The 24560-nt window shown below is 33.4% G+C and overlaps 1 protein-coding gene across 1 annotated transcript; it reads left to right on the forward strand.

The window, feature by feature from the left end:
* The first annotated feature begins 2229 nt into the window (after positions 1 to 2229).
* Positions 2230 to 3513, forward strand: LOC132728790 (uncharacterized). Its single transcript, XM_060714463.1, has one exon. It carries the CDS (start codon positions 2230 to 2232, stop codon positions 3511 to 3513), a length of 1284 nt encoding a protein of 427 aa, XP_060570446.1.
* The last annotated feature ends 21047 nt before the right edge of the window (positions 3514 to 24560 follow it).

Raw genomic sequence — 24560 nt, forward strand, 5'->3', positions numbered from 1 at the left:
TAAAGTGAGACTGAGAGCAGAATATGAGGTAGAGTAAATACTGTCAGCATTTAATACTGTCACCATAGATGTCTCCTCCCTATAGCTTGTCTTCTCACTATTTGATACCTCTATAAGGAAAGAAAATACATATATAGTTTATACAATAGTCTTATTTGCCAATTGATGATGGAAAAATTGTGATCACAAAAAGCTCATCTTGTGAACATTTGTGACAAGTAATTTCAAAATCCCTTGAAAGATGAAAATATTAAGGACAGAACACAAAAATACCCTTTAACAGACCATGTAAAGCTTGGACCTCTAATCGTGATCTTGGCCTTGGAGGTAGGTGTCCAGATTTTGCGCATGACATATCGTCTTGTTACTATGATTATTTGTGCCGTGTGCCAATTAATTTCAAAATCCCTTCATCTATGAAAAAGGTTAAAACGGATACAAAATATACCCTATAACAGATCACATTAAGCTTTGAAATTCAAGTGTGAAATATCTAAAAGACAACCATGACAGTATGACAATATTAAGAGTCTTAAAATTTTACAAAATATGTAGCAATTTTATCAATAACTATTGACTGGATTTTTTTTATTCAATGATTCAAAACATTTCTTTTGTATTGAAAATTTATTTTCAAGTGATGTTTCTCTTGTAAAAAGGTTAGTCAAACTGCATATTTATGACCTGAAGTTTTGAATATATATGTTGAAAAAAAAAATCAAACTAGAGGATGCTTTTGTAAAAAAGCGCATGTCTCCCCCACTGCTGAGAATAACTGTGAATGGAAACAGGAATGGAAATGGAGATAAGATAATGTAAATACCCGGTAGTCACTTCAATGAAGGCTGTCTATGGATGGTTTCTATTGTTAAGGTTGTATGAGAAGATGCTTCCTAAACTGTTTGTTTTTAACCAGGTATTCAATTTTGAAAATCCTGGTTATTCAATCAGACCAATCATCCTATGAAGTTTGAGGGTTGTAGGTCTAAAGGAACTCTAGTTATCATCCGGAAAGGAGAAATTAACCAACGGTCGCTGTGACCTTGACCTTTGACCTACTGACCATTAAAACAATAGGGATCATTTGATTAATAAGGACCAATCATCCTATGAAGTTTGAGGGTTTGTAGGTCAAAAGGAACTCTAGTTATCATCCGGAAATGAGAAATTGACCAACGGTCACTGTGACCTTGACCTTTGACCTACTGACCCCAAAAACAATAGGGATCATCTGCTCTATAAGACCAATCATCCTATGAAGTTTGAAGGCTGTAGGTCAAAAGGAAAACTCTAGTTATCATCCGGAAACGAGAAATTGACCAACGGTCACTGTGACCTTGACCTTTGAACTACTGACCCCAAAAACGATAGGGATCATCTGCTCAATAAGACCAATCATCCTATGAAGTTTGAGGTCTGTAGGTCTAAAGGAACTCTTAGTTATCATCCGGAAACGAAAATTGACCAACGGTCAGTGTGACCTTGACCTTTGACCTACTGACCCCAAAACAATAGGGATCATCAGCTCTATAAGACCAATCATCCTATGAAGTTTGAGGGCTGTAGGTCAAAAGGAACTCTAGTTATCATCCGGAAACGAGAAATTGACCAACGGTCACTGTGACCTTGACCTTTGAACTACTGACCCCAAAAACAATAGGGATCATCTGCTCAATAAGACCATTCATCCTATGAAGTTTGAGAGCTGTAGGTCAAAAGGAACTCTAGTTATCGTCCGGAAACGAAGAATGGACGGACGGACTGACGGACGGACGGACTGACGGACGGACGGACAGGGCAAAAACAATATGTCTCCCCCCGAGGTGGGGGAGACATAATAATTACAATTAAGTATTCATATATAGTATGTGTGAATGCTAGGATATTTCAAAACCTGTTCTCAACAACCTGTCTTGCAAAAACTCGAACTTGTTGAAACATAACAAATATATAACACTGTAAAACATAATTTATTAGTACTAGTGTTTTGAAATAAAATGTTTAAAATCCTAAATTCTATTTATTTAGCCCCCTACATCCATACTTCAGACTCATAAATCATTAATCTTATCTTTACACCCCCACCCCACCCCACACACTCTATTTAATCACATGGTTTAGCTCACTCATATGATATGCAAGATAATATGAAGTGATTAAAATTTTCCAGTCTGAATTAAATTTACTTTATTAAAATTACACCAATGTTAATCATATGAACATCCAACAATGGCATCAGCAGCAGGCAATATAATTGATAATGGTAAAAATGATTCTCTTACACAGGACTCTGATGTAATACAGGAGATGTTTTGTGAACATTGTGAAAAAGAATTAGGGACTTTAGTAATTGCAGATGGATTTTGTAAGAATTGTTTGGATTATCTGTGCTCTACATGTTTGAGATATCATAAGACATACAAGCCTGAACATTCTATACAGGACAAAGCTCACATGCCACAAGATTTCTGTTTCCAGAAATGTCAAGACCATCCAAGGGAGCTGATTAAGTTTTACTGCAACTCATGCAAGCAAAAGGCATGTACTGTTTGTAAAGCAAAAAAACATAACAAGTGCATCATAGCACACATTCCCAGTCTTGTGAGATCAGCTAATTTCAACAAAGACGTAAGAAATTTGGTAGAGTCAATAGACAACACCTTAGCAATTAATTCAAATTCAAGAGATGAAATTTCATCAAAATTGACAGAAGTTCAAGCAGTCAGTCAAAGTGCCATATCATCAATAATACAACAGAGAAAAAAACTTGAAAGCTGCATTGGAGAACTCCATCAAAAAGAAGTCCTTGAGCTAAAGAAGTTACATAAAAATGAAGAGGAAATTTTTGAAAGAAAGAGGCAATCTATTATTGCTGAGTTGGACAAAGAAAAAAGACAGCTAATAATGAAGCATCACCTCGAAACAAAAAGGATTCAGGATGTTAAAACAATAACAATTAAAAAGATAGAGAGTAAAAAGAATTCACTAGTTGAAGACAGTGAAAATAGAAAGCAAAAAGATGTAATGAAACTAACTGCACTGTCTTCAAAGGTTTATAAAACTAAATACGAACTTGAAAATATGAAACACAGCCTGTGTAAAAGTATGCAAGCAAATCAAAAGTGTGAAATATTTCTTGCCCTTAAAGGAGCAGAGAACAAAATGGAGAAAATGTTAACAATTGTAGAAGAAGAAAGCCGATGTCCTGGGATAAATTACTACGAGTTTCAATCCAGTGATGAAGAAATAAGTAAAGTAAATATTCCTGTTATTTATGGCTCCTTGACTGATAAGTCAAAAATAAAGCGCAACATAACATACTTTCACGAAATAAGTGTGGAGCATAGCACAGACAAATGTAACAGCAATTTAACTGGACTTTGTAAAACCTCTGACACACGCCTGATTACTGCAGATTATGATAACTCATTGATTAAAATGATAGACACTGATACTGAATTGACCATAGCAGTACTTCAACTTGAAGATAAGCCATTTGATATAACCTTGTAGAAAACAATACTGTAGCTGTCACAATGCCAAATGCTGAAAAGATCCAGTTAATATTAGTGACACTGGGTAACCAACTTTCTACAAGCTCACAAATCTTTGTTAAAGGCCAATGCTTTGGAATTGCATACAAGAAACCCAACCTTATTGTATGTAGTGAAAGAAAAGTACTGGTGTTTGGACTAGATGGTAGAGTAATAAACACAATTGCTACAATTCAAACTGTCACGAAATATTCCATTATCAGACTTCATCCAAATAAAGATGAATTATACATTTCAGAATATAGTAGAGGTAATGATAGAGTAGAACTGATTTTATCAAAACATTCTATGGAAGGTAAATTAATTGCAAGGAAGCTTTTAGACATTCATCTAAAGAACAATTCACTTATGCATGACTTGTTTGGCCTTTCACCTCTGTTAGCAGTAAGTTTCACAACAGACAAAGCAGGAACTATTTTTATTCCAGGACATGATGAAGAGATAAGACAAGTGTCTCCTGATGAACATAAAAACAGAAACATGTTTGAATTTTTTCTATCATCACCTAAAAAATGTTTATTCTACTGTGATAAAGAAAACAAACTTTACATTGGTACTTCAAAAAAAATACAAATTTACAAAGTAACATGATAATATTACTAGGGTTGAAAATTCCACACATCTGCTTCCATTGGCAAGTAGATATGGCCATGGAGAGAGTAACAATTTGCAAACAGTAGTCCAACAAGTTTAAGTACAAGATTTTGAAGTCTACAAAACAAACACTCACCTGTTCATATCAATCTTTGACAATTTTGTAATTTTACACATATGTTAACATTCTTAAATCAGTACCACATGTACAACAGTTGCCCGCATTAATTTTGGAATTTCAGATATTATGGTAGGCAGTCACAGAGGCCCTGGAATTTATGCAATGTACTAACACATTATTTCCAGTCATCTGTTAAAAATGGCAAGAGAAATATGATACAGAGAGTGCTTTTTGGACAAGATGGACTTATAAATTGATATGCCAGATGTCCTTGGGACACTGGATTTTGTAGATTAATAATACATCAATTTTAAAATCCCAAAAACCTGACATGCTAAAGATTCTGTGAGCAATTTCAAATATTCATTTAGTTGTTTGCACTTTTTAAAAAAAATTTCATTCTGATATTAGCCATATTATTAGGATTAAGCTATCAAAAGAATAATGACAGTGAAGAATATTGCCAGAGGCAATTTAAATCCAACTGAATGACAATCATACACTGGTCAAAGGTGAACATGTCAAAATCATTAAAGATAATTATGTCTTAGGTGCTGTGTGTTAGTTATTTTTCCAACTGCAGATGACATGAGTATTTTTCAAAGATGATAACTAAAAATGATCTTATGTACAGAAATACTTTTAAGCTTGTTAAGCAGAGATGGTTTCATATATTTGTAAATAGATTTAAGAATGTAGTTGTATCAAATTATATCTTTGTGTTTTTAAGTTTCATTGTCAATCTGGGGATTTTCCTGTATATTTTGTACAAATATTTTCGAATAATTATCATGTTAATAAATCATTATACTCAGTTGTATCAAATTTGTTTGCTTGTAAATTTCATTATAGTAGCAGTTTGTAACAGTATTTCAGAGATCTTAGTGGCAGGATCTAAATGCCTGAATGCTGTCATGTAGCTGGTTCTTACCAAACTTTTATCACCATATTCAATATTTGATCAAAATCCTAATACCCTTATACACTGTGGCAAGGTTTGATAAATCAAATCAAAATTAGCTCAAGGTATTCTTTGATTTGTCTTGATGAGCTAGTTTTTTAACCCCACATGACCCATGTGCAAATTTGTCAAAGAAATCATTAAGGATAAAATACTTACACTGCTTAATAGATCCAATCAAAACTGTGGTCTCTATAGTCTTAACAAGATTTTCCTCTGATTTAACCTGATACATGTACGTAGTTTTGAACCAATTATATGATTCATGTTCCAATGTGTTATTTAAAGAAAAACTGAGACAAAAAACCTATGTGTTAAGTTTTTGAGTGTTGACAACCCCAAAATGTGAATGCCTGTGTTTTTTTAGTGTTAATCACAATTCAATAAACTGATAGCAAAATTTACTATATACTTATAAATGTTATGTTGAGAAACATTAACATAATAAACATAAACAGAAGTTTTTTTCTTTTTTTTTTTATAAATACAGGATTTATTTTCATCTCATGTTATAAACAAATGGGCAATGATGGCCCTGAGTCGCTCACCAGAAACAACTGCTTTTCAGTAAAAGATAAAAGACTACCTAAGAATGCTACAGACAAAGTTTGGTGTTCATCCATCAATTAGTTCTGAAGAAGCAGAAGTTTAAAGGTATTTCTATTTTTAGCTTTAGCAGCCCCTAAAAAGGGCATTTAATTAATATAAAAGACTACCCAAGCATGCCACAGACAAAGTTTGGTGATTATCCATCAATTATTGTTGAAAAAGACGATTTAAGTTTTTTTTCTATTTTTAGCTTTAGTGGCCTCTAAAAGGGTCCAATCAAATTAATATGAGCAAACTTGATAAAAGACTACTTAAGAATGCTACAGACAAAGTTTGGTGATCATCCATCAATTATTTCAGTAGAAGATCATGTTCAAAGGTTTTTCTATTTTTAGCTTTAGTGGCCTCTAAAAGGGGCCAATCAAATTAATATGAGCTAACTTGATAAAGATTACCCAAGAATGCTACAGACAAAGTTTGGTGATCATCCATCAATTAGTTCTGTGTAAGGCGATGTTTAGAGGTATTTCTATTTTTAGCTTTAGCAGCCCCTAAAAGGGGCCAATATAATTTATATGAGCAAACTTGTTAAAAGAAGATGTCTAAAGATTTTTCTGTTTTTAGCTCTAGAGACCCCTAAAAGGGACCAATCATATTAAAATGAGCAAATTTGATACAAGACTACCTAAGAATGCTAAAGACAAATTTTGGTGATCATCCATCATTTAATTTAGTATAAGATGTTTAATTTTTTTCTATTTTTAGCTCTGTTGATCCCTAAAAGGGGCCAATTGAAATGGCATGTGCAAATTTAATTGTGACTGTCACAAGGATGCTTCAGACCAAATTTTAGGTAAATCCGCCCATCAGTTTCAGAGAAGGAGATGATTGTTGACACATGACGACGGACGCCGGAGTATCCCCCTTTGATACTAATAGCTCACCCTGAACCTTCGGTTCTGGTGAGCTAAAAACTACTGCCACTTGTGAAATATTTACTTTTCTTCATACCACTCGATGAAAATAAATCCTGTATTTAAAGAAAAAACTGAAGTATTCTCTATCTGGACATTCAACAAATATTGACTTAATGTTATCAAGTTTTATTGAATAAAATACAAGCTCTTGTAAATGGGAACATTGAGGATGATTTTATCAACTTCCTGATATATTTTTATATATTTTACAGCTTTAACTTTAATAGGGTGGGTATTGCCATGAAAAATGCAATATCCATTAAAGTTTGGTCCAAACATTATGTATATATTTGAATACATAACAAATTAAATTTATATGAACCTTTAATTAATAGCCAAATTCTCAATTTTTTTGCTATCAGACAAAGAAGCATTGATATATTTTTATTTTATCACATTTAATTACGCAGGGTATCAACTATCAGGAAAGCGTTGGATTATTCTATTATGTTGGCAGTTTATACTATGCCGCTATATACAATCAGAGACCAGTCTATATCCAGAACTTCTATCAAAACACAAGACTTTCAATTTCATTTATTCTTTTTTGTTGTTGTCTTAAATATCATATTGTTTTAAGATAATGACTACTGTCTGGAGAACCATACCGGAAGATTCCCTGACAGTGCAGGTCACATTCGTTCTGACTGATCACAGTAATTCAGACTGTACCTCTGCTCTGGTCAGACTGTACTTCTCCTATACCATGGAATATCGCCCACCTTCTAACTCATCATAATTAAAACATATCATCATATTTATCAGAAAATTATAAATTTTCAAAATAGACTAAAATAAGAAATGTGATATCCCATAAGCATTTTAATTTGATGGCATTTGATATGAGCATTTCAACATAAATGTATACATATATTCATAAGTTTAAATAAATATCAACTGAGTTGGGCTTTATAACATTAAAATAATGATTTAAGGGCATGTATGATGTTTATCCATCTGAAGAAATCATCGCTGAAGGTAAAATTATTTGTTAAACAAGAGCTGTCCGTAAGACAGCGCGCTCGACTTTTTTATTGCTTGCCAATAAAAAAAGTTTTTGCAGTAAAAGGCAATACAAGAATCTCTGTATTTTTAAAGTGAACTAGTTGTTTGATACCCTTGAATATTACAGCAATGTTTATATGACATAATTTATGGTAAAGTGAACAAGTGGATAGGAATGAATTTTTTTAGATTTTTTAAGTTTTTTAGTGCTTGCCTATAATACAAAACATTGACAGTTAAGGGCCATAATTCAAATAAAATCTTTGACAGAATTACCTTCTCCTGGACATGTTTGGGAATCATGATTGTAAACAAGTATTCCAACTTTCAAATTAATATCTCAAACAGTTCAGTCAAAAAGTGGACTGGTACTAAAAACTTAACCAAGATTCTAAGTCGATAAAAGGCCTTAATTTTTAAAACAAATCCTTGACAGAGTTACCTTCTCTTGCGTACAGATGGGGGTAATGATGTGAAATAGCATTAAAAGTTTCAAAGCAATATCTCAAAGGGTTAAGGCAATAAGTGGATTTTACCCATATTCAATGTATTTTCTAAGTCAAAAAGGGGCATAATTCTGTCAAAAACCTTGACAGAGTTATGTCCTCTTGTCTGTTGATGAAGGTCGTGATGGTAAACAAGTATGGTCAGTTTCAAAGCAATACCTCCAATGGTTTTGAAATAAAGTGAGGTGGTACAAAAAACTTAACCAAGCTCAATACACTTTCTAAGTCAAAAAAGGGCCATAATTCTGTCAAAAACCTTGACAGAGTTATGTACTCTTGTCTGTAGATGGAGGTTATGATGGTGAACAAGTATGGTAAGTTTCAAAGCCATACTTGTAATACTTTTGAAATAAAGTGGGGTGGTACGAAAAACTTAACCAAGGTGTGACGCCAACGCTAACGCCGACGCCGACGCCGACGCCGGGGCGAGTAGGATAGCTCCCCTTTTCATAGAAAAGTCGAGCTAAAAAGTAGCAAAATATAGTAGTATTGACTTCCATACAAAATACTAAATCACTGTAACTGTAGTAATTGTCAAAAGGCAATGGATGCATAAGATGGTTCAGGTAACTTGCCGATGAGTAACATTTTGGAAACAGAACACCAAAAATAACCAGCTTTGGAGAAATAAAAATAAAAGCGTTTCTGGGACATAATGGGACATAATGGGCCTTTAAATACAACAAGTATTAAAATCAGATCAAGAAGGAACTTGCAGGGCTCACGCTGTCGGTCGCCATAGTCGCCATTTGCGATTATTTTATAAGATTGGCGATTATTTTTGCATTTTGGCTACAAAATCTGGCGATTATTTTTTACTTCCAACAGTGTTTATATAAGGTGTAAAAATCGATAATGAATGCAGTAGACCCAATTAACACCAGCGGGGTGCATTTAATCTGGGACATACGATAATCGTATATCCCAGATTTAATTGAGTGTCAACTTTTTACCGGTCACGTGCTGCTAACTATATTGCCCGAGGTGATAAAATACATTGTATAAGTACTTTAAAGATATTGTCCAGCATTTATAATAGCCATCAAATATCCGTCAATTAGCCACAAAAATTGTTTTAAAATTGATAAACTGGATATTGACTTACCCAAAATTTACCGTACGTGAATTGCAGTAATTGCAAATTTTGATAATTTTTTTGTTTTAAGCTACTTAACTAAATCGCCAGTGGAAAGCAATGGTAAAATATTTAAAAAGTATAAACTTCCAAACAACTATTTGCACAACAACCAAAATTGTGAATATTTCTTCAGAAAACAGGAAAAATCCGATTGTCACATATTTTCGCGACACCGATAATTTTTATATTTATTTAAAGGTGAAATAAGCTATGTTCTGTTTAAAAATCTTTACTTTTATGGCAGAAAATTTGTTTTACATTGATGATGATGATATTTTTCAGTAAATTATTCAGAAAAAAGGCTGCATTCTGTGAATGAGTTTGCAAACTTGTGTTATTTCTATAGGCTAATATGACCTAGATCTACTCCAGTTCTGTGTGAAATGTGGAAATTGACAGTGGTTATAGCTGACAAAATTTGATTAGTACAAACAAAAAAAGTTGTTTGATAACAGCATTATGTAAAGTTATAATGAATCTTTAATATTATTGTTGTACAGTAATTATATTAATTATAACGTTTTTATTCTGTTCTATAATAACAATTAAAGTTGTGGTTCTATTTAAAAAAAAGGTAGTTTACTAGTTATCAATACACAAATGTGTCAGTTTATTTGAGAATCCTTATGTTGTTAATCGCTAATTCGTGAAAAGTCCGCTGAACTTTTGGCTATTATTTTTTTAAGCTGAAAATATTGGCTATTATTTTATTTGAGCCAGTGTGAGCCCTGACTTGCTTTTGATCTTATTATAAAATAGACTGGGTCTTAGGAGCAATCTGTCTTACAGACAAATAAATACAGTATTTTATATATGCTAGTTTAAAATCTTCACACTATGCATGCATGTTACGAAGACACAGATTCTGTACTCTTAACATTTTACCTCATATAGACGTGTTTTGACGGCTTTTTGCCCACCTTTTTTAGGCCTCAGTGTGGCCTAAAATGGCCTATTTAGGCCCCAAGCACTGTTTTTTGTTTGAAAAAGGTTGTTAAAAAAAGTGACCACTTTTTTGGCTCTGCCCCCCATCAAAATGGTACAACAGGGGGTTGCCAGAAGGGGGTTGTGGGGGGTTTGAAGGGGGTGCTAGTCCCCCTCATCGCCAAGAAAATTTTGGACATGTGACAGGCTAAAAATGGCCTCAGGTCGGTCTTAAGGTAACTAGTAACCAACGCTGAAAGCCTTTTACTCATTGTAAATTCATTGAGAAGTTGCAGAACTTTGAAATCAGTTTTGATGAAAAAAACAAAAACAATGCAAAATATTGATTTTTCGCAATTTTGTGACATACCCCCATTGCTTTGGTAACAGGAAATTTACAATTGAGCATGCTGTTACAGAGGCTATGGTCCAGTCAACATTTGTGCCATGTTTCATCAGTATTTAAGCATTTTCATAGTTTCATAGCAGCTTGAACTTGTAACAGGAGGTTTTTCAATGAAAACGGCCATTTTTCCAATATGCTCATGGGGTAAAAGGTGTATGTTGGTAACACATTTAGTTCATTTCACACCAAGCAAATCAAGCTAGCGCAAGTTAGTGAGTGACCTTAGAATCTATCTCATAAATTTGTTTAACTTCAAGTTTCCATAGCAACAATATAACAAAGAAGAGCTTACTTTGAGAGAACTGCGAGGAGAATTTCTGTATAGCTTCGTCCACCTCTGGTATTGATGTTAATGAGAAGAGATATGGCAGATATTTCACCAACTCTTGTGTAAACTCTACAGCGCTCTGTTTCTCTGCATTCTTATATAGAGACAGAGATTCTCTCTTCTCCACGCTCTGCTCCATGAAATCACTACACTCTAGATAGAAACCATAATAAATGATTTATTAGTTATTATAATATTCATAGATATCACTACAGTTAAACCCATGAAAAAAGACCATACAAAGGAGAGATAGAGCATGGCCTTTAGAGACAAGTGGTCTTCAGTTGGAGGTTACTTCATTCTATTTAACCAATGAAGGGTTGTCAAAGAGTGGTCTTTCTATACGGGATTATCTTTATCTGGAGCTGGTTTTTAACACAGGTTTAACTGTATACAATTAAGTATTAGTGTTTGTGAACAAATAAATAACTGAATAGGGATAGGGAGGCTTTAAGTGTAAACAGATCAAAAGAGAATAATAGAGTTCATTTTGTAACAATAGAAGGAGCCAATGGTCCTCTATTAAACAAAAAGAAAATAACAATAGAAATAGCCCTTTATCCAAATTTGGTTGATTGTCCGAACAGCTGGACTGACAATGCCAAATCTATACCCCTCAATCTCTGACGTAGATAGAAAGTACTTGACTTACCCTCCAATATTTCTCCGTCTTTCTTATCACATTTACCAGCATCAGGGTGTCCATTAATACTGTTGTATATATTGCTATTATTAACATTTTGGCCTTTCTCTTCTGTATCAGAATGTGATGTCACAGAATTAGACCTATCCAGCTTAATCCTCTCTTTGTCTGGAATAGTAAAATTCCTTATTTTTTCTTTTATCTTGAGATGTTACTTATCTTTTTTTGTTATTGCATTTCTGAGAATAGTTCTTACAATACCCAGCATGTTTCTTATGTCATCTCTTCATATCAAAGAATTTAGTTCAGTTTAGTTTTATTCTATTTTCAAGCAAACACTCAACATCAGTTTGTATACCTAGGGAACTTCCAATCATTTCTGTTACAATTTGCAAACATTTTTAGAAAGTGAAATTTGCAAATTTATATTGATTTTCAAATGAAAGCTACTCAAATGAGTTTCTAACAAAAGCTGTAAGTAGGATGGCATGCTAAACTATTCTCAGTGTTTGAAAGTAAAACAAGAGCCTAGATAATGTAGAATTTTTTAAGTTCAAAAAGGGCCACAATTCTGTCAAAATCCATGTTAAAGTTATAGGCCTTAAATAGTGATCTCCTATTAAACCCCTCAAGTAAGTGTGTGAAATTTCAATCTATTCCCTTCAGTTGATTTGGAGATAATAATTTGCATGCAAAAACTTAACCAACATGTGATGCAATGTTGATGCTTAGGTGAGTACAATAGCTCTCCTTATTCTTTGAATAGTCAAGATTAAAGAGCCTGTAACACAATTAGGTCATAAATCTGATGTTGAAATGAAGATTTATCAATTTTATCAATAATGTAAGTTTCAAAAAGCATTATTTGTAAAGACATTACAAAATTTAACATTTCGTGTAAATAAAGGGAGGTAATTAGAAATATATTTTCAATAAAGTCTAAGCCAGTTTTTTTTTCTCAATAAAAATATGAATGCATAAATTATAACGTTTAATATCATGTATTTAACATTTTCTGTACATATTTAACATATTCTTGAATGTTTGGAAATTGTTTTAGTAGAATAATTATATACATATATAAAATTTCACTTAACTGTATGTTACATTCCTTAATTACAGCATAACGAAACACCGAGAAAGGAGTTAAAGAATAGATAATCATTGTTTACCATGTCTGTTCTGGAATCGTTCTTTGATGACCTTGACACTGTCTTCATGTACACCTATACCTCGGTCTAGCTGTTCTATAGAGGTCAAAAGGTCACCAACACACATGACACATGTAAAGCAGAGGGCGGAGTCACTGGTGTGACAACACTCTTTTACTGAATCTACAATACTGATATATAAACAAATACAATTTATTTTATCATCAATTTTCAAAGAAACAGCTTCTTTCAATTTAGCCTATCCACTTGCATTTTGTACTATAGATTTACCATTTTTGTCTCTGTAACTATATCCTATGTTCATTTAAAGGATTTCAATATCAAAATGCCCACATCATGCTAGACAGAGACATGCTTCATACACTGTATGTAAATAAGATTAAAGTTTTATAATTTTCTATACATTTCAATTATACGAAAAGCAATTTTTGGATACTCATAAGCAATAGAAAAAACTTAACCCAACAATAACGGTCACAAAAAGACTTGATAAAATGAGAATAACTCTGACCATAAGTTAGCTATTTGATTACAAGTTTATGTTGAAACCTTTGAGGAAATAAAGCTTTAATTGAAAGACAAAAATATATATGAAGACTATCAAAATATTACTACAACAGATTAATATACATATTTATTCTACATGTATTATAGTATAGATATACTTACAGTTTAATTAGAGCCAGATCATTAGTCTGTGAGACAGATTTCCCTGACCTTGACCTGTCATCATAATAGGTCACTGTTATATCACACAGTCTGGCTGGACTAGACAGTAACTGAAACATTCATTATAACATAGGTAATCACATAGGCCTTCCAACTAAGCTTTCCTATATTGTTCTCTATATTTCTCTTTTCACTTTTTAAGACATAAATCTTATTTGGGCATGTAATGTGAAGCTGTATACTGTATTTTAACTTTTTGGTCCAGAAGAATCAGAAATATGTTTTTTTTTTAACCTTAACCTGCTGAATTTCTGAAATAAACTTGTCCAGTTTCCATTTTTGAACTGTCCATTATCATTTTTGGGGATATCAAGATGAAAATTTTAAGTTGGTCAGCCAACAGTACAAAGACTGGTAATAAGCATATCCTTGCTAACGGTAAAAAAACATCAAACATTACATTTAAAACTGGAATTACTATCATTAAAAAACAAGAATAGTCCTTACCTCCTTCAATGCTTTAAGAGCATCATGTCTGTTGTTTGGAGAAGAACAGATCAATATTCTATGAAACAATGACTCTAGTACTGGTCGTAGTGACTTTACTGGTCCTACCATCTTAGCTATAGCTACTGATATACTGTTCAAAACAATAAAATGTTTTATTCAAGTGATATTATCAAACATTTATACAATACAATTAAATTATGTCTTTAGTGTTTTTTTGTTGTTTTTTTTGTTGTGTTTAACATGGTACTAACACAGTATAGGTCATATGGCAACTTTCCAGCTTTATTGGTGGAGGAAGACTTCAGGTGCCGCTCTGTACATTATTTCAGGCACAAACGAGCACCTGAGCAGAACCACATACATTTTGCAAGCTAGCTGGATAGTTTTCTCACATGAATAATCCAAAGATGCTGGTGAGGCTCAAATCTACAGCAGTGAGAGGCAAGTAGTTTGAAGTGTCTTTAGTGTATAAAGGCACATAGGATAAAATCGTCTCTAACAAAACACTTTGAAAACACACCAGGTTGTTTGAATTTGCTGGCTAAGAAATTAATAGTCCCTAATTAAAGCTCTACATATTTTCATGGCATGAATTCACTTTTTTAAAACCATTTGCCTTTTACAGTTCATACATTCTAAAAGAAATAATATAATATACAATGGTAAATTTCCAGTTTCCAAAGGTCTTTATGACAACTTTCAATCTTAAATAGGCTGTCCCTCGGAAAGTGGGATTATGGGTCTTACATGAAAGAAATAGACAATTAAGGTTGGATTAAAACCTACAGTTCTTAAAAGTAACAAAACCTGTCAATATCTATTTGCTTACAGTAGCTATTTGAACAAATTGACACAAGTATTTACCTGTAAATAATTTTAGCTGTAGCAGAAGAAAGGTTTGTAGAATCTACATTTCTTTGGCTATCACCACCAGCTTTTGGTTTTGTCTCAGCTCGAGGTATTCCCAATAGTGATATCAAAGTCGGGCAAAGATTCTGCCTGAAAATATATATCATATTAAATTTACAGTAAGATTTTAAAAATTAGTTTCTTATTACCAGATTTTCACAATTTGAAACTTTTATAAAAAAAAAAAAACAACTCCACACTAAAAATTCACAGCTGCTGTGAGGTTTTAAAGGCAATGTTTTTTTTATGCTTTCTTTGTGAATAAGGATAAGGCACAACTGAATAGTGAAAATAAGCAACATAATGTTTTATATCTTCAGTCATTAATGTTCATATATAAGCAATCAAGTCTTTTGAGAATACTTCCTACTAAAATCATTTATCTATTATTAGAATAGATTCTCTTCAACAGGCAACAAATTACTCTACTTTTAATGTTAAAGAACTAAATCCTTATCCTGCTGTAACAATAAGTTATTAGCTTTTACAACCAGTATACAACCTGGCCAGACTAAACATCTGTGCAGTCTGACCAGGCTCTATAATTGTCGGTAGTCTAAATTTATTGTATTTTGATACTAAAATTGTTCTTAGAATAGACCATTTCAAATTCTAAGCTGACCAATTATTACATAAATTCAGGTTTAAGGTTAAGTATCATTTCCTTCAAGAAACTGTTTCTGGTTTTGTGAATGAGGTATAATTTTGGCCCCAAATTGCTCTGTAAAAAAACCCACAAACACTGAAATTTAAAGAAGTTATAGTCTTATAGATCCAATTAGATGCAATTAGATTTATGTTTACTCTTCATAGTATCATAAAACTTCTTATATAAAACCTAGAAGTAACATACCATACTAGTTGTTGAAATCCCTCACAGTTTCTCAGCTGTGCTGGCGAGTTAGAGACTATTGCTAATATACCTTCTAACAACAATGGTACTGCCTGTTTACTCTGACCAGCTCTACAATTGTCCACAAATGACAAAAAATTAATTGTAATGATACTGATAACATATTTCCATTAAGATATCCATCAATTAAGTGTTTTTTTTTCCTGTTGTTGTTGTTGTTTTTTGTTAGTTTAAATAATGCTATTATACCATCCACCAACAAAAAGGACCACGATAATAAGAGCCGTCTTTTTTTTGTGTCATCCATGGTGCTGATGTATGTGTCATCGGTATAATTTCATGTTTTGTAGTTTTTAATTTTTGTCATCTATTTTTTGTATACATGTATATGTATCCCATTGTATATACTGAAATAAAATAATTAAAATCAAAGTGATTTTGTTCAGGCAATATTATAACCTTGATTGTTATTCTAAATATTTCATATCTAATTACAGACATAAGCAGCTATATAGTTAAAAACTTAAAATTCTGTTACTTATGAAATAATTTCAACATGTGAGGAAATCGAAACTTGCTACGAAGATTAAAATTTGAATTTGTTACAAGCAAATGATTTGTTCAACTTGTGATTTATGATATAAATTCAATAAAATAAGAACTCATTACTAACTTGGCAGCAACAGCAACTTTGTCAGTGAGGAAATTGAGTAGAGTAACAACATCTTCTGTCAAACTTTCTACCTTAGAATCACCTGAAAAATTCATGAAACATTAAAAAAATTGTCAATATTTTCAGTACTAATATTGTTATACGGTAAATGTGAAATTTTATACAGACTGAAATAATTCTTCAATACATTGACAGAACAGTCAACTGCATTCTACAAATGTAACTTTAATACAAACATTTACCTAAAGGCATTCATTTGTAATTTAAATGTGACACATATTTTTATAAAAAAAACAAGGGTGCCATAGTCACAAAATACGCCCGTTTAAGAAAGCTTTAGATGGGGATGGGGGCATTATGGATAAGTGTTATCTAGCAAGCAAGTTTTTATTCTTGGCACTGTGTTGTTAAATGAACCTTAAAACAAATCAGTAGGGAAGATATGCACAGGATGTGTGACCTTGACCTTGGTCGCAGGGACCTGAATTTTATGCACGGCACTCAGCCTCACAATGATGAACATTTGTGCCAAATTAATTGAAATCCCTCTATGCATGTAGAAGTTTTTGCTCCAGACAAGCGTTTTTTCTATGAGCTCTAACTGTGACCTTCACCTTTGACCTAGAGACTTGGTTCATGTGCAGGGCACTACGTCTATGGTGGTGAAAATTCTATAAAGTAACATTAAAATTACCTCCATGCATGTAGAAAATATGCCTCCGGACCAACATCTGGATATTTAATCATCTCCAGTGACCTTGACCTTGCAAATATTAACCTAAATTAAATGTGTCACACCTGTAGTCATGATAGTAACCATTTGTGCTACAATCCATCAATAAATGATGACTAAATGGTCCCTATACACATCTTCAAATTTTTATCTGAACATTGACCTCTATGGTAACTTGACTTTGTCGCAGGGATCTGAATTTTGCGTGCGACACTCACCTCACAATGGTGAACATTTGTGCCAAAGTTATATTGAAATCCCCCTATGAATGTAGAAGTTTTGCTCCGGACAAGCGTTTTTCAATGAGCTCTAAGTGTGACCTTGACCTTTGACCTGGATCATGCATGGAGCAATACATATCATGGTGGTGAGCATTTCCATAAAGTATGACCTTGACCTTGCATATATTGACCTAAAGTACATGTGTTACAGCCGTAGTCATGATAATGACCATTTGTGTTATAATCCCTCAATAAATGATGATTTAATTGTCCCTATACACATCTTCATATTTTTATCTAAACTTTGACCTCTATGTGTGACCTTGACCTTGGCTGCAGGGACCTGAATTTTGTGCGCGACACTCCGCCTCACAATGGTGAACATTTCTATGAAATTTCATTAAAATCCCTCCATGCGTGTAGGAGATATGCTCCAGACAAAATCTGGATATTTCATCATCTTTAGTGACAAGACCTTGTATATATTGACCTAAATATGTATCACAGCCATAGTCTTGATAATGACCATTTGTGTTACAATCCTCAATAAATGATGACTAAATGGTCCATATCACATTTTCATATTTTTATCTGAACTTTGACCTCTATGTGTACCTTGACCTTGGCCGCAAGGACCTGAATCTTGCGCCGTGACACTCCGCCTCACAATGGTGAACATTTGTGCAAGTAATATTGAAATCCTCTATACATGTGGAAGTTTTGCTCTGGACAAGCATTTCTCAATGAGCTCTAAGTTGTGACCTTGACCTTTGACCTAGAGACCTGGTTCATGTGCGCGACACTGCTCCTCATAGTGGAAAACATTTCTATGAAGTTTCATTAAAATCCCTCCATACATGTAGGAGATATGCTCCGGACAAATTTGGACGCCGCCCGCCCGCACACCCGACCGCCCGCCTGCCAGGGGCGTTCCCATAATACGTCCCGTTTTTCAAACGGGCGTATAAAAATGTCAAATAATTGTGACTTTCTAGAAGTCAGTATGACTAAGAATTTCTATATGTATAAGCTATGATACTGTAATACATGTACACTTAATCAAAGGCAAAATACAGACTCCTGACATTGCAATAGAATAGTAATCATATGTTACACATAATTCACCACATGTGCCACATTTTATACCTTTGATAACTTCATGACGCATACACACTAATTTAGTATGCAGCAACACTGAAATGTGACATGCACGCTGATTTTTAATGTAGAAAAGTAAAAACCTGTCACATTTAAGTGTGACATGCACACTGATTTTAAATGTAGCAAAGTAAAAAACCTGTCACATTGAAGTATGACATGCACACTGATTTTAAATATAGCAGAGTAAGAACCTGTCACATTAAAGTGTGACATGCACACTGATTTTAAATGTAGCAAAATAAAAACCTGTCACATCGAAGTGTGACATGCACACTGATTTTAAATATAGCAGAGTAAGTACCTGTCACATTAAAGTGTGACATGCACACTGATTTTAAATGTAGCAAAATAAAAACCTGTCACATTGAAGTGTGACATGCACACTGATTTTGAAATGTAGCAAAGTAAAAACATGTCACAATGAAGTGTGACGCACACTGATGAATGTAGAAAAGTAAAAACCTGTCACATTGTAGTGTGACATCCACACTGATTTTAGAATGTAGCCAAGTAAAAACCTGTCACATTGAAGTGTGACATGCACACTGATTTAGAATTTAATAACAAACCTCTTGCATTGAAATGTGACATGACATCATCTTCAGCATGCTCCTATATAAAACAGAGACAGTATTAATGAGTTAGTATGGTAAAATGCACACCATGCTTTTGTTTATTATTTTACTTATATCAACAATTTTTTACAATTCTTTTAATAAGCATATTCCTCGATTACTTAAAGCATATGCAAGAGTTGACTGTATATCTAATTTCTGTAGTCTGACATGATGTTTTCTGATGTGAAATATAAACAGAAAGAAACGAACTCTGTATTTAAACAATTTTTCTCCAACATATCAAAGATTTTTTTAATTAAATGAATTATAAAAATATTATATATACATCACTTTAGCTTTATAAATATGTATGTCACATAAAAGGAAAGAAAAATCAAATAAAAAGCCATGAAATCCTGGTTATTCAGTTATCCATGAAAAGAATTGTACCCTAACACTCTATTATATTTTGTATTGACAAGTTCTCTATATAAATTGCTAATAAATTTTCCGACTATTGACAAGTGCAAAGTAAGCTTAATACCAGTGTTTTTACTGACATCATATTGCAATTGCTTGCTATGTATGCATCTATACTAATCTCCACCAATCTATTTCTCTATGAAAGATCTCAGCAAATATTAACTGAATCAGCAGTAAAAATGTTTATATATGTATTGCTTCAAATAAAATTGCCTATGAGGCTATGAAAAACATGCTGCACATTGCTTAACCCTTAACTTTACCAGGCTGTTGGTAGCCCCATTCTTGTATTTTGATATTGAAATCCCTTGAATGGACTGTTTAAAAGTTACAGCTGGGCAAATCTGATACACAAATTCAGCAGTTTAGGTTAATCAGCAAAGTTTACATACATGTAACTTTAGCTCTAAAAGCACTGAATAATATAACTGTAAGCTTACAAGCTGTCTGAAGTATATTATCTAAATAAATTACAAGAAGTCCTTCATATACATATCTATCTTTGACTTACTGTGAATAAAAGCAAGGATTTAGTCAATATTAATCATGTATGTCAAGTTTTGGTTTCACTTATGAGATTTTTATCGATATTCTGAGCGGTATTTGTGATTATAAGTTAAGAATCGTTGTACTCCTGGACTTGCTGCCGTATTGGACTTGCTGCAGTATTGGACTTGCTGCTCTTCTTGGACTTGCTGCACTATTGGACTTGCTGCACTATTGGACTTGCTGCACTATTGGACTAGCTACGCTTCTTAGACTTGCTGCAGTATTGGACTTGCTGTACTATTGGACTTGCTGCAGTATTGGACTTGCTGCACTATTGGACTTGCTGCACTATTAGACTTGCTGCACTTCTTGGACTTGCTGCGCTTCTTGGACTTGCTGCGCTTCTTAGACTTGCTGCGCTTCTTAGACTTGCTGCGCTCCTTGGACTTGCTGCGCTTCTTAGACTTGCTGCGCTCCTTGGACTTGCTGCGCTTCTTTGACTTGCTGCGCTTCTTAGACTTGCTGCGCTCCTTGGACTTGCTGCGCTTCTTAGACTTGCTGCGCTCCTTAGACTTGCTGCGCTCCTTAGACTTGCTGCGCTCCTTGGACTTGCTGCGCTTCTTAGACTTGCTGGCGCTCCTTGGACTTGCTTCTTTTCTGGGGAAGCGGACCGTTCTTAGACTTGCTTCTTTACTGGGAAGCGGACCGTTCTTAGACTTGCTTCTTTACTGGGAAGCGGACCGTTGCTAAGTGCTCAACTCTTCACTAGAAAGCCGACGTTTTCTGAGCTTGCTGCTTTATTCGGTTCCTCACTGGACCTGCTCACCAACAAGGAGACTTGCTGAAAATTAAGCTTTCCGACAATATGTATAAAGCTTCTTTCGAAATCAAATTTTTTTTCTTCTTTTTTTTTTATTTCCAATTTCATTTCATATAAATACACAACGCGCGAACCGGATAGAACGCCACAATTGTGACGTCACGTCAAAACAATAAATAATACAAAATGGCGGACATTTGTGTTTCTTTTCATAAATAAAATGGCTATTTTGACAATGTATTTCATTTTCAATTTCTGGTTGAGATTAGTAACTTTTCAGGAAGACTTCAGTTGCACTCTCATACAATATTTATTATCACAGGAGTGAACAAAAAGGTACATCATTAAAAACACCCACTCCATGTAATTTATCCGTAGACGACCCATCCGTAGACTTATTAAAAACACTCTAGAAGCTAAAGAGATAGTTTATATCAAAAAATTCTTCATGCCTGAAAAGATTCAAACTGACATACTTTTTGGGGCAGGAGATCTTTAATTTAGCAACCTAAAGAACTAAGCCATAGAGGCCCCTTTAGTCACTATATCTTTATGAATGATTTAATTATATATATCAGAAGAGTAAATAGATCTTTGTCTTTACACTTGGTGCAAATCAAGGTCTAATTTTCATAGCCACTTAAGCCTGCAGCTGTCTGTGATATGTCTTGACCTTAAATCAAAATCTAGACCTGCAGTACTTAAAATGCAATCTTTACTACATGACAATTGAGACATTTAAAGTTCAAATATATAAAATCTTGTTTATATTTCATGCTAAAAAGGTACCACAGATAATCATGTTCCATGTTAGTAATGTCTTGTAGGCAAAGAGTTAATATATTCATATACTCAAAATTAAACAAATACATGCAAAAGCAGAGGTGTTGAAAAATGAAATAAATGGAAAAATACAATAATAGTAAAAACAAAACAATACCAAAACAAAAAACAAGCATTTTACCATTGCATTATAAATAGCAGTGCTTTTATAGCCCTCATTCACTCACCTTAATACTAAGAAGATGTAATTTTAGTTAGGTTAGAAGTCAAGTTATCAAATTTCACAGCCCTGGTATCTGATCAAGGTATCATTGTTCACTATTTAGTCAGTTAATATTTTGAAATCTCCACTAAAAATGGTAAATAGTTTTGTCCAGATTGAAATATGGACAGGCCATATAAGATATTTAGCAGGTAATGGCTAAATCACATGTAAAATGGAAAACACTTCATTTTGTTGACAAAAAAATGATCTTTCATTTCAATTGTTATCAGTGCATAACTATATTTATTTTCTCTATAAGAAAAACAGTTATGCCTTAACAAACTCCTATCATGCCCAGAGTAAAGATCCAGTGTAAAACAAATCTGTTCTTTAATGATTATCAAATAGAATGTAAAACTATGTTACAAATGAAACAAAATTATCTTATATAATGTTGCACTGAGAGTAAACAAGAACATTGTTAACATTCTTCTTTAAAAGTACATGTAGTTGTTGAATTTGATGTCATTTTCAGGGAAGAAAAACATCTGCAGAAATAGGAAAGTTACACAAACTGACAATGGCTGATCACAATTATGTCAATACAAGCAGTTCATACTTGAGTGAGATAATTAATATCATGTATATCAATATAAATACAAATTATATGCGCCACGTCATGACAAAACCAACGTAATGCGTATGCGACCAGCATGGATCCAGACCAGCCTGCGCATCCACGCAGTCTGATCAGGATCCATGCTGTTCGTTTACAAACCCTATAACAAGTAGAGAAACTGATAGCGAACAGCATGGATCCTGATCAGACTGCGCAAACCCATTATTTTGGTTTTGTCATGACGCGGCTCAAATTATATCTAGATTATATATTCACAAAACAGCAAGCAACCACACAAAGTCTTACCACATTATGCATAGCAGAGCATAACTTTTCAGTAAAGCCTCCAAGCAACTGGATGAGAGCTGCTTGTACAATACCCTTAAGACTGGTAGAGCTACTGCTATATGTGTCTATGTATACCTATATAGGGCAAAAATATATGTCACAATGTAATTACGTCATTTCTATTTTTAGAATATATAACTAGCCACAGGTCTACATTAAGAATTTTCTAAAATAGTTGTATGCAAAAAGAAAAATTATGTTCTGAAACAGCTTTGTATTGTTGACTTTGCAGTGGTTGTATTGTTAAGTATTTTTAGCTATTTTTTGTTTGTTTAAAGTGGATAACTTCATTTGTGCTAACTGGCACATCAAATGTACGGAATTCACATATCAATTGCAACATATAAAGCAAATTATTATATTATCATAATTTTATAATATGCAACAAATTTTTTCCTTTTCTTCAATTCTTAATATTGAAAGGTTTATTTATTTGTCTCTTGCTGTGCACTGACTGCATTTTGACGTAGGTTTGTGCCAGCAGTTTTTTCAAAGTATCCACGGAAGTATAAATAGTTAAATGTGCGGAGTAAAAATTATAATGTAGCTAAGTCATAAAAAAAATGCTTATTATTAAAGCCTGGGTTTTCAGAACACTTCAGGAATAAAAAAAATTTCCACGAGGAAAATATGAAAGAATAAGTGGTGAAAATGAAAGCCTGTTTATTGGCTCTACCATTATAATTTGTGGCACATTTGAGGTATATATTTTTGGCACAATAAGGGCAATTGAAATTAGCCTGTTTATAAAGATAATAATAATTGTACAAGATGTTCTTCAAACTGGAGAAAGAAAATGCTTAATGGCTTGCTTGTCTAGTCACTTTCAGTGATAATTGTACAATAAATGTACATGTATCAAAAAATTAATTAAAATAACAACAGCAACATAATTCATTCAGCTTATTGTAATGACCATAACCAAAGCTAGGCATCTCTTTTCCTTAAAAACAAAACAAGCCAAAATGCAATTAAACAATGGCCCAACATCCTAAAATGAAAGAATGGAAGGTAAACAAAAGTGATTACAAAATTTTTCAATACATTACCTGAGCAACCTGTGTAATTATCCTGGAATTCATACACCATGCAGTGGAAAATGTCATCTTCAATAGCAGCTGTGAAAAAAATTAAACAATATTCATATTTTATGACTAAGAAAGTGCATGTTCTAGTGTCTATAATGCAGGGATGGAAAATTACGAGTGGCTTCAAATTTCTACTCGTCCTGCATGCTTTGCTACAAAAATGTCCTGTATTTTTGCCTCGATTTTTAAGATAAACTTCGCTGATGCAATAGTACCTTGCTGATGCAAAAGACCACTAAAAATTCTCAAAATCAATCTCTTTAATAAATTTAAAAAACCCAAAAAAGGAAACAAAAGCTTTAGTCCCATAATAAGACTTCCGGGTATACTGGGTGTACTAGACCACGATGGTCTATGTTATGGGTAACAAGTGTGCTTAGTTATGTATAAATGGGGACTTATAGGCATTGTCAAAACACATTCAGTCTCACTTACCAATTATCATGTGTTCAGAGCTTTAACGATGATTAAATGTAAACAAACTGATTTTAGGAATTCTAGCTTTCTATTAGATTGGCAAATTTCCACTTGTCCTGCCGGACGAGCATACAACGATTTTGT

The sequence above is a fragment of the Ruditapes philippinarum genome, unplaced genomic scaffold, assembly GCF_026571515.1.
Source record: "Ruditapes philippinarum isolate M1 unplaced genomic scaffold, ASM2657151v2 ctg10477_1_1_1_1, whole genome shotgun sequence".
In the NCBI taxonomy this organism is placed as follows: domain Eukaryota; kingdom Metazoa; phylum Mollusca; class Bivalvia; order Venerida; family Veneridae; genus Ruditapes; species Ruditapes philippinarum.